The 16054-nt window shown below is 34.6% G+C and overlaps 1 protein-coding gene across 1 annotated transcript; it reads right to left on the bottom strand.

Annotated features, from left to right (window-relative positions):
- Positions 1–249: 249 nt before the first annotated feature.
- LOC138716536 (uncharacterized) lies at positions 250–14825 on the bottom strand. The gene is made up of 5 exons (XM_069849691.1): positions 14741–14825; positions 12170–12357; positions 7848–7952; positions 3882–4052; positions 250–264 (listed from the first exon to the last, which is right to left on the bottom strand). Exons 1-5 carry the CDS (start codon positions 14793–14795, stop codon positions 250–252), a joined length of 534 nt encoding a protein of 177 aa, XP_069705792.1. The 5' UTR covers positions 14796–14825.
- Positions 14826–16054: the final 1229 nt, after the last annotated feature.

The following is a 16054-nucleotide window of genomic DNA, read 5'->3' as shown; positions in this document are numbered from 1 at the left end:
GTAGTGTGGAAGAGAAGGCCTCATGACCTTAACTCTACCAGAATAAATAAATATATATATTAATTTCACTGTTGGCAGTCATTCCAGTATGGAGAGAGCAGTGTGAGCAGCGAGGCTTAAGGCAAAAGCCTGTAAAGGGATGGTTACGACCTTGACTCACAAGCTTGAGGGGGGGGGGGGGGATCAGGGAGGAAGTATTGATTTGCTACATCTGCGTACAAAAGGAGGCTAGCCTTCTGTTACATCGCGCTATATTGGTGTTCTCTGAAAACATTGCATTGTTGAGTTTAGTTTAATCAGAAGTGCATGTGTTACATTTTAATTTTGTGTAAAATGGCTCATACTGAGAGAACATTGAGCGTCATTATTTGTGGAATTGAAAGAGAAACTGTTTTCAAGTTGGACCTATGAAACAAAATGAGCTTACAAAGATAGATCGACATCACATTTACATATTAAAATAGTGAATGGAGGAAGACAAAATAGAAAGTTTCAGTTGTCATGGTGTAAGAAATATCCTTGGCTAACAGGGTGCTCTGAGACAAATAAGTTATATTGTTTTACCTGTATTCTATTTGGGGCTGAAAATGAGTGGTCATCATCTTCTTGTAGGGTCTGTATCTGATAGAAAAACCGATAAACATCTGTTCTATAAAAAGATACAAGGTAAGCAGATGTTTTTAGTCTACTAGAAAAACCGATAAACATCTGTTCTATAAAAAGATACAAGGTAAGCAGATGTTTTTAGTCTACTAAAAAAGCCGGTAAACATCTGTTCTATAAAAAGATACAAGGTAAGCAGATGTTTTTAGTCTACTAGAAAAGCCGATAAACATCTGTTCTATAAAAAGATACAAGGTAAGCAGATGTTTTTAGTCTACTAGAAAAGCCGATAAACATCTGTTCTATAAAAAGATACAAGGTAAGCAGATGTTTTTAGTCTACTAGAAAAGCCGATAAACATCCGTTCTATAAAAAGATACAAGGTAAGCAGATGTTTTTAGTCTACTAGAAAAACCGATAAACATCTGTTCTATAAAAAGATACAAGGTAAGCAGATGTTTTTAGTCTACTAGAAAAGCCGATAAACATCTGTTCTATAAAAAGATGCAAGGTAACCAGATGTTTTTAATCTACTAGAAAAGCTGATAAACATCTGTTCTATAAAAAGATACAAGGTAAGCATATGTTTTTAGTTTACTAGAAAAGCCAATAAACACCTGTTCTATAAAAAGATGCAAGGTAACCAGATGTTTTTAATCTACTAGAAAAGCTGATAAACATCTGTTCTATAAAAAGATACAAGGTAAGCAGATGTTTTTAGTCTGCTAGAAAAGCCGATAAACATCTTTTCTATAAAAAGATACAAGGTAAGCAGATGTTTTTAGTCTGCTAGAAAAGCCGATAAACATCTTTTCTATAAAAAGATACAAGGTAAGCAGATGTTTTTAGTCTGCTAGAAAAGCCGATAAACATCTGTTCTATAAAAAGATACAAGGTAAGCAGATGTTTTTAGTCTGCTAGAAAAGCCGATAAACATCTTTTCTATAAAAAGATACAAGGTAAGCAGATGTTTTTAGTCTACCAGTATTAACACCTTAGCTTCACCACTGCTATATATTGTTATGTACTATTTATCTTTAGTCCTTAATATACATTTCTTTATAGCTTAGTTTTCTCTTCCCATGTTCTATTTATATATAACAATTTTTCACGTTTCTTCAATTTTCTTTCATTCAGTGTTCTACATTATTTTCTATACACTATATCTACATTAAGTTTTAGCATTTGTTCTTCAATAAATATTTTCCTTGTTCTCTCATTTTCTGGGCAAAATAGTAGAATGTGTACCACATCTTCTTTTTGATTACAGAAGGGGCATATATATTTTCCTATGTCTCCTCTTCTATTTTTTAATCTCCAGATTCCCAATCTTCACCTGCTAGACCCGTCCATTCTTCCCTGGTGTTAATTCTTATGTATTCTTCCTGTCCCCATACGATTTTCATTTCTATATAATCTTTTAATGACTTTAGACTGTTTAAATTGCTGAACGTTATTTTATTATATCTCAGCATTATAATTTTATCTATTAAATTTATATTAATTGCACCAATTTTTTGCTATACCCAATTTAGTCCTAATCTGTTCACATTGTTTTCTAATTCTCTTAGTCACTTTGACTTCGTTTTCATCGTTTGTAGAAATCTTATACATTTTTTTCATATCATTTTTCCCTTTCACCAAAATATTATTTAAAAAACAATGTTCCTGACTAGGATAATTCCCATACTACCATCCATATCCATTTCCAGTCTGGCCTAGTTGAGCAACAACGCATCGTGAAATTAGGCTGAAAGTCTAATTAATTACAAAACACATAGTGAGTATTTTTTATTTATTTTAATATATTCTATTGCCCCCTTGAAATTTCAGTTTAAAATGACAAACACACTTAATTTTTATAGTTAGTAATACTAATTTTCAAATTAGTACCAGTACAGTTTTCATGTTAATTAGATTAAATTCTTATATGTTTGTAATCTGAATCTGAATGGTTACCTGGTCTGTCAGGCAGATGTCTCCCTTTCTTTGTGAGAAATAATAATAATAATAATTATTATTATTATTATTATTATTATTATTATTATTATTATTACTACTACTAGCCGTACCCGTGCGCTCTGCTGCACCCATTAGAAATAAATATAAAGTAATTACATAATTAAAATAGGACATTTGATCCAGGGAACATTCGTGTTTGTTAGAAGGATAAATCGTTTAATATGTTACTTAATTTAAATTGCATCCAAATAATTAAAATGCGATCATTATGGTCCAGAGACACTCATTTGGTGCAATGACAATTCCTTTAACATGTTTCTTAATTTGTATTACATGCAACCATAGTTCAATGAACATTGACATCATTTAGATTTAATGTGTATATTTTATTTTACTTGTTATAGGTTTCCATTGAATTATGGTAATAACTTAATTTTAACCCTTGTTTTCTACGTATTCAGTAAATGACGTTTGGCCCACTATGGTTCTGAAGCCTTCAAATAACTTATATTATATTATATCAGAAGTTACTGTAATAACATTATAGCATTATGTCCACCTAGAGAAACTACACTTTCCAATGGTGAAATAATAATTAATTATACAAATTGGTTAATTTAGCTTCCGATATTACTTCATGCAAACACAGAAACATTCTCTGTAGGCTATCTTTCATAGCTTTCGATTGTTGCTGTCCAAGGCCACTTATAGACAAAGTCATTTGTTTTTTATTTCATTGTACGGCCTTGGATGGTAGTTATTTTAATTTTAAAACTCATTTATCTCATTAAATATCAGTCCTATCAAAATTTTTCAAGGAATAAAACTTATCGCAAATTATTTTTAAAGAAAGTTTTGTTATGTAACATTTTTCACAAAAATCAATAATAAGCGAGATATTTCGATTTATTTAATTAAGGTCCCCTTATAACCCCCCTTTTAAATAATGTATTTTGAATGTCATATAGCCTAAAATCTAAATTACAACGAACTTAATTTATATTCCAATTTTCATCGAAATCCGTTCAGCGATTATCGCGTGAAAAGGTAACAAACATACATACAGACAGACAGACATACAAACAAAAATTTCAAAAAAGCGATTTTCGGTTTCAGGGTGGTTAATTATATATGTTAGGACCAATTATTTTTGGAAAATCGAAAATTACCAGAAAAATTTCGGCTACAGATTTATTATTAGTATAGATTATTATTATTATTATTATTATTATTATTATTATTATTATTATTATTATTATTATTATTATTATTATTATTATTATTAAAGAAAAGAAAAGAATATAATCTGTACATACCTGTTTGAGTATTTCAGTGATATTTCTGTATATCTTGTTAATCTTTGCAGCAGCATTGTATCTCATTCCAACATTTTCAATTTTATTTGTTAGTGTTTGCTCTGTGTATCTGGGCTTATGAAGATTTAATCCCGGCAATTTATCAAAATCGTTCAACTCTGCTGCCTGCAGCTAATGCGAAAAGTAATGTATCAGAAAATGAGTTCCAAATGCATATGTACGTTTTTAAGTGCTTATTTTCACCTCTTACTAAAATAGCTACTGGAACAATGAAAATAAAAATAGACGCAGTAGAAATGAATGCTTTGAGAAGGAACCTGCAGTACATTCGTTTGGACCATGTCAGAAATGAAGAGATCAACGAAGAAATGAATGCAGTAGAAACTGTTACGGAGAGGTTAGAAGCAAGGTCATTGGGATGGTATGGACATGTTACAGAGGATGGAAAATTAGTATGAGTGACTACTGAAGAAAGTAATGGAATGGTCTGCACCAGGAAGGATTGGAGGAGGGTCAGTGCACAGTATAAATATACTGTGGTCAGTGGAGAGATAGAGAGATATGACGTTGGGAAACAAGAGGCAACAGCTAAGAGTGGAGAAATCTATGAACAAGAAGACTAAATTAGCTCAGATAGAGAGAGATTCTTCTCATTTTGAACTAGTACATCTTTCAGCAAAAAGAATGGGCTGCCGACAATTTATAAGTTCCAGATACATAATACAGCACATGCTCATCTCGCAAAAGCCTCAGTTCACTAGGTAACACATAATTAAGTCATTTTAATTTAAGAGCCTAAAATATGTTATAAAATGGAACGAAGAGTTTATTTTAGATACATCAGGGTCTCTGAAGAGAGAAATAATAATTAAATTGATAAATACAAAATCAATCGAAGTAAATGTGAACAGAAAAATCCAATATTATTCCGATCTGGTACTATCAGTTTCAAGAGCGCAGATTGTTATGGCATGAGTCTACAATACGAAAAAATAGTACTAGTTCAAGATTCGAGCTTTCAGCAACCTTAAGTTTTAAATTACAAATTTCCCTATATCTGTGCTTCAGTGGCTGACCATGATAATATCTTTGAAAAATATTGGAGTGCAAGAGGTCAAATGACTTTACTGTCAAACGCCTGGCATTAGAAAACAACAACAAATTTCCCTATCATAGGTCTCGCAAAGCTAAATTTATGTAGTGACATATTTACACTTCGGGGAAGTCAATTGTATATAATATTAGTGCAAAAATGTATCTCAAAAGCTCACATTTCCTTTGAAACCCGTAAAATTGATAAATCTTTATTATAATATATGTTTGTATAAAACCTTAGCTGGATGTGTACTTTGTTATGGTGGTGAAGCATGGACAATGAGAAGTACTCATATCAGCAAAATAACAGCCTGCGAAATGATATTTATGAGAGCAACACTAGGATATAGTCGCTTGGACCACAAAAGAAATGAGGATGTCATGCAAGAACTTCAATTACAACCAGTCTCACAGTTTATAAACAAGTACCAGCTGCAGTGAAAAAATCATGTCCAACAAATGAATCAGAATAGACTTCTTCAATACTGTCCCCAAGGGAAGAGATTTTTGGATCGTCCAAAAAGAAAAAGGTTGACCGAGAATGAATCACTGAGCCGTAACAGGCCTTGAGTCTTATATTTGTTTGTATGATTATGATGATTTATTATAATTACTACATATTTTGAAAAAGAAAATATAAAGGAAGTAAAAACATGACATGTGGATATTTTGTATAAATTTTTAAGAGCAATCTCTAGGTATTCAAACGTCATTCATGAACAGAGCTGACAAATATAAATACAATAGTGAAAATATAGGGCATTAAATGAATACATAAGCAGCTGTTTCAATTATTTTATATCTAGCCTCATAGTCTAGTGGTCACAGCTTCTGGCTACAGTTCATGAGGTTCTAGGTTCGAGCATAGGAATTTTTCCTTAAAAGGAATTATTCCTGTGTTCGTTCATGGTGTGAAATTTAAGTTAAGTTTAAATTTAAGACCTCTCCTGGCACCACATAATCATATGTAGTCATACTACTGTACTCCAACCACGAGAAAGTCTTTGGGGACTGAGACGAAGCGGGGTAATGCTGTGAATGAATGTTGATGTCATAAGATGTCATAAGGTCACACACAGCACAAACAATAACATTGATACACACACATATTGATACTACCCTAGTTACAAAATTAGATCACTGCTAATCTCCTGGTCTTTTAATTTCTCCATACAGGAAATAACATATGCAGAAGAGCACATGGTTTTTAAACTGACGTTATAACGGTAATATTATCTATCTACTTTGCTCCAATAGATGACGCAATAGTAAGCACATTCCTTTCACGGTTCATCTCCTGGTTGGAGAACAGTATCATATCATCAGGGTAATGTAACTCTGACAACCGGGCACCCCGAACCTCAGAAGTGAGTTACACCTAAGCTACAGTAGCGTGCAAATTAATCCGAACACGACATATTTTTACATTTCCTGTCATTGTTGGCCTCACAGCTGCTCATACCGCTTTAATTGACATCTGTAGTACGTGTAATTCCATTGTTGAAGGTCTGTCATTATTTTTTTTTATAATATGTAACATTTTGCCTGTCATTTTGTACTTATAAGCATTTCAGTTGTGTTGAAGACTTAATACTGCAATCCTGTGTACATTCTGTCGTCTTCACAAATGTTTACAACTCCACGAAAACGGTCTAAAATTATAACATTAGCAGATCATTCTTCTACGACACAGAGGCAAATTGCTGCAGAATGTCACATCGGTTTGGCTACTGTTAATTCGATCATAAAACGATACAGGGAGACTGGATCCATCACACCCCAGAAAAAAAGGAAACTGTGGCCAGAAAAGGAAGACATCACCTGCAGATGATCGTTTAATTGTCAGGAAAAGTAAATTAAATCCTACACTAACTGCTGTCGACTTAACCCGCGAGTTAATGGCTACCACTGGGGCGAATATTCACGTCACAACAGTGTGGCGTAGGCTTTTGGAAGCTGGACGAAGGGCTCGTAAGCCTATTAAGAAGCAACTGCTAACCCCTGTTATGTGCAAAAAACGCTTAATGTGGGCAAAATTACATCAACATTGGACAGTGAATGACTGGAAGAATGTACTTTTTTCCGATGAGTCTCATTTTGAGGTCCACGGCCACCGTGTTTCAACGTACGGAAAGGATCCGAAAAAGTAACAGCAGCTCATCTCCAACAAGCACCCAAATACCCCCCCTAAAGTAATGTTTGGGGTTGTTTTACACATGAAGGGCCCGGAGCATTAATAACTATCAAGGGAATGATGAATTCTGACAAATATATTCACTTATTGGAAACCAGAATCGTACCCCAGCTGCAAAAATCATTTCCGGATGGCAGAGGTGTGTTCCAACAAGACCTGGCACCATGCCATATGTCTCGAAAAACTACAGAATTCTTCAACAAGAAGAATAATCAGGTACTTCCCTGGCCAGGCAACTCACCCGACATCAACCCCATTGAGAACTTGTGGTCAATTTGCAAAAGAAGAATGCAAAAAATGGATTGTTCTACAAAGGAGAAGATGATTTCTGCCCTCATTGGTGTATGGTTTCGCGATGAAGAATATTTGTGGGAAATTAGTGGAATCCATGCCAAATCGTCTCAGAGCTGTTATTAGGAACAAGGGAGGTCACATAGATTACTGAGGTATGTCTTAGATCCTTTTCTTTATCCCGTTTGAGTGTTTTTGCATAAGTAATTACGTTGTTCGGATTAATTTGCACGCTACTGTACTGCCAGGAGAGAAGACCAGAAATGTCGAAAGACAACCTGGTGGCATTAGTAAAAAAAATCTCCGCAATAACTTGGACTCAGTTTAAAGAATGATTGGGCTATGTCAAATCCCTGATTACGTGTATAAGTGATCAGGGGTCAAACCTGGAGTTGTTTCAGCTTTTTCAGCTCCTGTTTCTTCATGTGTTTAAGATGATCCAGTTCCTTACGCTGTGTAAAGGCCAGCTGTTTCATGTGATCTATGACTTGCTGTAAAAGAAAAACAATAAACAATATTGTAACTCACTAAATCAGAAACTTACGTTCTTGTATTAAGGATAAAGAAATCTGCAGCTGAAACACAATATTATTAGGTCGGCTCATAAGACAGTAATGTTAGTTCGTTAAGTTTGGTGTTTTGTAAGATTTTAATTATTTTCTTTAGTTGGGCAATGCAGTTTACAGGGCGCTAGTTATTAATGTGTATTGTGAGCATGTGACACTCGTCAATTGTTAATACAAGGAATATAAAATGGAGGTAATAAAGCTAGAGATTAGAGTACTTCTAAAGCACTACTGGAAACAAAGCTCCTGCCTCGATTCGAACAATATGTGAAGTCGAGGGTTAAGGTGTCATTAGTGAGCGCATAGCACAACAATAGTTCCAGTGTCTCAGTGATGGAGAGTGAGAGAGAGACATATTTTTATAACATTCTGGAAGACCTAAGTTATGAAACATTGAGAGTTTTGGAAGGAAATCCACAAAAAAAAAAAAAAAATATTCGTAGATTGTTAGAAGAACATTGTGCTTCAAAGATGCAATACATTGCCACATTAAGACCCTTACAAAATCATACAGAAGTTGTAGATCTGTACTTCAGAATTGGCACCTGAACAGACTCAATGCAAATTGGAATGTCTGTTTTCAGATTATCACAAATTCCAGGGCTGATAGATTTGTTAGGAGAATCATCACACGAGATGAAAAATGGGTTTATTAACGCAACCCTGACACCTCAAAACTGACTGGATCCCCATCAGTCCACCAAAGTTTTTGTTAAAAGCGGTTCAGCCCTAAAGTAATATTATGTGTCTGGTGGAATTTTGAAGGTAGAATACACTGGGATTTGTTCCAAATGGACGTGCAGTCTTAATTTTCAACAGCTAGAACGAATTCATGAAGTTTTGAGAGAGAGGTACCCAGAATTAGTTAATCGAAATATAATTTTCTTGCAACAGAACAATGCAAATCCCCATACCACTCAAACAACGATGGAAAAAATTCAGGAATTGAGAGGAATCAAACTGCCCTGAGGCAAGGAGAGGGATAGCGGGGAGGAGGAGGGGGGAGTGTGCGTTCCCCCCCCCCTTCCCCATCAGTTGGTTATCTAGGCTATTTCGAGAATAACGTATGTTAAAAATGGTTGCTTCTTTCTATTGAAAGTCTGTTCTTTTAACTCAGCTATTCTGCTATTTCGTTGCCATAAATATAGACCTACTCTTTTTCCAACTTTTTGTGTCCTGAGTGCATAGTTTAGGTTGGCTATGAATGAACTTTAATAAATAAAGAACGAATTGTGGATTGTTGAAAAAGACCGTCAAGGTTTCGGGACTTCCATCTTGGGAAAGAAAAATATGAAGTGAAGTTGTTGCCACCTGGTGGAAAATATAAAAAAATGTTTATTTCACTACCGGTACCAAAGGTATTGAAAAACTCACTAGCAATATTATTTTTCAATTACCTTCGAATGTTTTTAAGAAGTTTCGGGATAAGATTCTGCACACAGTTGTTTATAACAAATAGGGAAATGAGGCCGTAAAAATGGGACAGTCTGGTAAAAAACAGGACTTCTGCTCACACTACTCTAAGGAAATATCCCTGGTACTACTTTCTGTTAGAGACTAAGTAAGCTCCAGGGTCATAATGCGACTGAAATGATTAGATCAATAGAGAAAATCTGTGACACCATCGGGAATCGAACCCGTGACCTTCCAGATTTCAGTGCAATGCCGTAATCACGACACTTCATGTGTCCCCGGGGTATTTGGGATGGTAGTAGTTACCGACAGATTTTCTGTCCCCTTTAAATCTCTTAAGCTGCCTCTGCACGGTTCAATTTACCCTGAGTGTACAAATGCAGTCTGGGAAGAATATTGAAAGAATTAAGTTTAAAACGCGCGTTCAATTAATATGCATGAAGATTTTGTGTCTCCATTGTGCGCCGTTTTGAACGTCATTTTCATTACATGTATATTTATTAATTGATATTAAATATTAATCTTAAAGGTGCATCTACATGGTTCAACTTTACGCATTCAAGCAATGCATGCAAGAGTGAACGAAATGCATTCAATTGTGCATTCCTTTTTCCACTAAAAATGAGAGTACATGCAGCAATTGAAAGCTACGCATTATCACTGGGTATCTTGTGCGTTATTTCGTTCAACAGTAGCATGTAACAAGCAGCCAATTGTTGTAGGTAGCCGTGAATAAACTGAAAATTGTTTTGTTTGGTGAAAATGGCGGCAAGTACGATTAGCTTTATTGAAGATTATCGCAAATACAAATGCCTATGAACTGTTCAATCACAATTTTGAGAATCAAGTAGACCTAAGTATTGGGTTGATATTTCATATGTATTAATTTATATATATATATATATATATATATATATATATATATATATATATATATATATATAGTGAAGATGATGTTCAACGTATCATATAGAGACAAAATCTGCATGCAACTTAATTGAACATGCGTTTTCAACTTGATTCTTTCAGTATTCTCCCCAGATTGCATGCGTAAGTACATGGAAAATTTAAGCATGTAGATTCATCTTTACAGCAATGTATACTATATTTTTCCATACCTTTATCCCCAAATGCCCTTTTAAAAGACAAAAAGTATCTGTAAAAGACTTTTAACTTTTCATGTAAAATGTAATGTACGAGGGGGATCCAGGAAATAACGACTGTTCGCGCATACCCGCCGCACAGCTGACTCCCCTTCCTTGTTTGAAGGTCAACTGGGCTTCCTTAACATGTGTTCTCATAATGTTGTGAGTACTGGTTGCAACAAGTCGCCATTGTGCATTTTGTGTTACTTCAAAATGAACGACGTGATTGATAATCCCACCGACTGTGAGGTGAGGAGTGTGATTCGATTTTTGAATGCCTGACATTTGAAACCTGCAGAAATTTACCGGCAATTGAAAGAAGTGTATGGTGATACTGTAATGAATGAAAGAAATGTGAGAAAATGGTGCGAAATGTTCAACAATGGGCGAACAAATGTCCACGAAACTCGACCCGGATGCCCATCACTTATTACAGAAGACCTGAAGACTAAAGTGAACGACAGAATCTTGCAAGACAGGCGCACATCACTCGACGAATTGCATATTGCCTTTCCTTACATTTCTCGTTCTTTGCTTGCTGAAATTGTGTCGCAACATCTTGGCTACCACAAAATCTGTGCACGATGGGTTCCACGGCAACTGAGTGACCAACACAAAACTCAGAGAATGGCCTCAGCATTGACATTCTTGATGCGATATCACACAGATGGAGACGCCTTTCTTGATCAAATTGTGACTGGTGATGAGACCTGGGTGTCTCACAACACCCCAGAGACCAAGCGCCAATCACGTCAGTGGCATCATCCCTCATCACCCAAGAAACTGAGAAAATTCAAACAGACTCTCTCAACACAAAAAGTCATGGCTACTGTCTTTTGGGATCGCAAAGGTGTTCTTTTGCTGGATTTCATGCCAAAAGGCACTACGATCAATGCAAATCGTTATTGTGAGACTTTACGAAAACTACGGCGAGCCATCCAAAACAAGAGGCGAGGAATGCTTTCGAGAGGAGTTGTGCTTCTTCACGACAACGCCAGCCCGCACACTGCTGCTTCAACTCGAGAATTGCTGGATCAATTCGGTTGGGAAATCTTTGATCATCCGCCCTATAGTCCAGACCTTGCTCCTAGCGATTTTCACCTTTTCACTAAGCTGAAAGACTTTCTGGGTGGTATGCGTTTTGGAAGTGATGAAGAGTTGAAGAAGACAGTGAACACCTGGCTTAATGAACTGGCGGCAGAGGAGTATAACACGGGAATTCTAAAGCTAGTGAACAGATACGACAAATGTTTAAATGTAGGTGTTGATTATGTAGAGAAGTAAAGGAAGCTTCAGTTATGTAACAGACTTTGTTTTTTCAAATAAATATATATATTTTTAATTATTACAACAAAACAGTCGTTATTTCCTGGATCCCCCTCGTAAACATGTTACACCCCTTTTACATTAATTTCTCACGCAAAACCACTTGCATTGAGATGTTACAGGGAATGTTCCATTGAAGTGTTGTTTGTGTATAAACAAGCCATTCATTCCCAACTCTCAGAATTCTTTTATCCATTCTCAATTACTGTGGAGGGTCCAGTTAGGGAATTCTTGAACCATCAAAATAAAACACCTTACCAGAGGTTCCATTTCCTTACAGGCCAATTGAATTTTTGGGTGATGCTGGAGTAAGTTAAGAAGCTGCTGTTTATTTCTAGATTGTGTTTCAGAGAAAACATTTCGAACATTTTTTATGTCTTTCTTGAGTTCACGTATTTTCTTTGCATTCTTTCGTTGATAGTTCAGACATTGCTTCTGCTCTCGTGCTACAATCAATCAGATGAAATACTTTTAAATATCAATCAACTTGGGACAGTTTGCCCCTCTTGTTATTAGTTATGGTATGGTAGGTACAGGGGCGTATTTTGCGGGCTACCGGGGCTACTGGCGGTAGCCCAAGGAAATTACAAAAAAAAAGTTTATAATATAACATAATGTAATAATTTTGTATTATTAGTTTTACCATAGTAATTAAAATTAAAGTAATTGTTAGATATATTTTGTGTAATAATAGGGTCAGCGGTAGCCCAAACCCTTTAACCAGTATACGCCACTGGGTAGGTACAAACCAAAATAAATACTACTGCTACTGCTACTGCTGCTGCTGCTAATAATAATAATAATAATGCTTGATGTATTTGTTTATTCTGAAATTATTAGTGTTATATTGGAGAAAGATTTTATATCTTTTAATAATACCGACCACTAACTCTCTGAAATATGTCCTCATACCAAATTTTCCATCAAAGAAATGACTTCATGATGGAGAACATGGAGGTATCAATGCTATGTGACCGATTGGAATCTTTTAAAACAGGCTAAACTTAACTAAAATGCACATTCTATCGAAAATTCAGCTAAAAAGATTAGAGATATGAAACGTTATAAACAATGTTACGAGTCCTATAAATTGCACATATGATGACTTTGGAATTCATCCTCGTAATTTCAATAATTATTTTATTGATTCGGTTAAGCAAATTATTAAATGGTTAGGGTGTTCTGAAAATGCTCCAATAAAACAAATATGAAGAAAATATAAATTTTAGATCCATCTTAATAAACTTCTTAATAATGTCTTTAATCATATTACACGTCCCTTTGCAATATATAGGGTGAATACTAAATGCCGTCTTCGAAGACCAGGGTGTAATAGACCACGTCAAAACATGCATAAATAAGATAGGAACGATACTCTTATCTTGCAATCTTTCTAAATTGTTTAATAGGACAAGTATTATTTCCATAGGAAATGCTTCTATATGCAAGGTTTAAGCTGAGGCTGCAACTCCCACATTTCCTCGTCGAACATCCCGCACTTCCAAATTACTCTTTCGTCACTCCAAGCATCACGCACATAAGTTTGCTAGGATTTAGTTCAGTGCCTTACAATGGGTGGATCGTGCACCACACTTTGAAAACTGACGCTTGCTTGACGTACGCAATGTAAACATCACGTACTTACCTTACTTCAAAATGCAAAACAGATACGTATTGTAACATCAGTTTGAACTGGGACACTGCACAGAGAACTCACAGTACAGTACTTGAAAATAAACCAACTACAGTTATTTACTTCACAATTCTTACGCTGAAACCACGAAATCCGACCATTTCAGGGACAGGTACATGTCGCACACATCACATCGTTGTTGTGTGTTATGTTCTTGACATTTAACTCTAATTACTACGTGCCATGGATCAAAAATAACTATTACATGTACCCCATTTGGCTTTTGAGTATTGCCTCTAATATCTCCATAACTAATCATCATATACCATGATAGTTCCTATCTCAAATTTCATCACCACAATGTCCTCTAAAAGGAACTGGCCACCATACCCCATTATCTCCTGGCCTAGTTGCCTCACAAGTTGTGTCTTGTTGGTATCACTTGTGAGGTTCAGACCTCTCTTCGGACAGTTGACTAAACAACAACAATGTTCTCTATCACGCTCCAATCTTTAGTATTCACTCTATAAGTATAATGTCACACTTACTAACTTATTAGTACACTTGAAAACGAAAAATAGTCAGCACACAAAGCAGGAAAACTTAGTTATTATTAGGCTACTGATCTCACCAAACAATTTTGTACATCCACGATGTTATGTTTGTCCTTTGGTTTTCAACCTATCATAGCCCATTTGTTTATGTTTACTCACTATAAATCTCTATACAGGAATATTAATTTCGTCAAGATAATTCAAAGTATTCCATAAATTCATTTACACTATGTAAACAATATTTTAGTAAAAATGTTCTTACATTTAATCTAAATTTACTTAAATTTAAAACATAAAATCTTTTTAGAAACAAATTATATAATATTACACCCTTATGAATTTAGTATTTTTTTTATGTTCTTATATTATTTAAATGAATAATTGTTTTACAGCTTATAGTGAAATGTTCATGTATAAGTTAATGCTATTTTGTATGAATTGTTCAAAATTTGTATGTATGTAACAAACTGTTTCCAAAATATAAATACATGGTTCTGTTAGTTCGTATGTTGAGTTCTTGAAAATATGTTTTACAGTATGTTCTGTTACTTAAACTTCACATTATTTCTGCATTATAAAAAATGCAATCTAATTCATTAGTTGACTCCCATAATTCCATATGACATTAAATTTTGTACATACCTTTTAACATATCTGGTAGTACTCTTTTCTCCATTTTGCTTAAAATATGGAACATTTATTTTGCAACAACATTACGTTACTAGGCAATGACTGCAAAAATTCTGTATTGTTTAAGATATATATTTTTTTCATTCTTGGTTATACTCTTTTAATATATTTTATACTGTATTCATACAGTACAGTATATCACTGAAGTACTACCTGGTATGAAGTTATTTAAAATAAATAAATATATTCCCTTAAATGAGTGCAGAAAAGGAAATGCTGTATATACTCGCCTAATCTCCATCCTGTCTTTTTTCTCAAAATTCGGAGGTGAAAAATGGAGGAGGGGGCAATTACGCGAGAACTACAAATTATCGAGAATAGTCTGGTCACAAATAAAAACAATTCATGAACTGATGAAATCAATGCTTAACACTAAGTAGTTAATATACATACAATTTCAGTAATTATAGACAATTTTATGGCTTTTCTTTGTACTGCATATGTCAGTTCTAATGCCAGCAGTCTGATATTGACTAATCTCATATACCATGGTGTTAAACTAGAAAAGGAATGCCCAATTTTGTTTAAATTAAGAAGTGGGAATTACGTAATGAAAATGAGAGTCTAAAAAGAGATGCCTTAAAAATCATTATCATCATCATATGATAACCATCAACACCACAATACCGTTTAGAATATGTGGCATGTCATTACAAATTCGAGCAGTTTTGTATCTCGAATCTGGAATATAGACCAGCAAAATGCTAAACAAAAAGTTATGTTATTATGATTTAACCAGGGAAGAACGCATGTGCTTAGCATTGTGGAGATTGGGAATTTGAAGATTGAAAAATAGAAGAAGAGGCATAGGAAAATATATATATGCCTTTTCTGCAATCAAGGCGAAGACACAGTCTACTATATACAGTCACGAAGCTTGAGTTTTGAGGGTGCTAGAAACAATAGACTGTGATGGTACTATTTTGCATTGCCTGTAATGAGGCGATATTAGCGATCCTAGTGGTGAGCAACTATCTAATGTTTGCATATTTACTACGTATTGAGCTTCGTGACTGTATATACTAGACTGTGGCGAAGATGTGGTACACATCCTACTATCTTGTCCAGAAAATGAGAGAACAAGGAAAATATTTATTGAAGAACAAATGCTAAAACTTAATGTAGAAATAGCATATAGAAAATTATGTAGAACAGTAAATGAAATAAAATTGAAGGAACTAGGAAAATGTTTATATATAATTAAGAAAAAATGAGAAGAGAATTAATAGGAACTAGTAAATAAGAGAAAAGGGGTAATTGTTAAAT

This window comes from Periplaneta americana, chromosome 16, assembly GCF_040183065.1.
Source record: "Periplaneta americana isolate PAMFEO1 chromosome 16, P.americana_PAMFEO1_priV1, whole genome shotgun sequence".
NCBI lineage: Eukaryota > Metazoa > Arthropoda > Insecta > Blattodea > Blattidae > Periplaneta > Periplaneta americana.
Note: the sequence above shows the minus strand (reverse complement) of the source record. Positions and strands in the feature narration are given on the sequence as shown.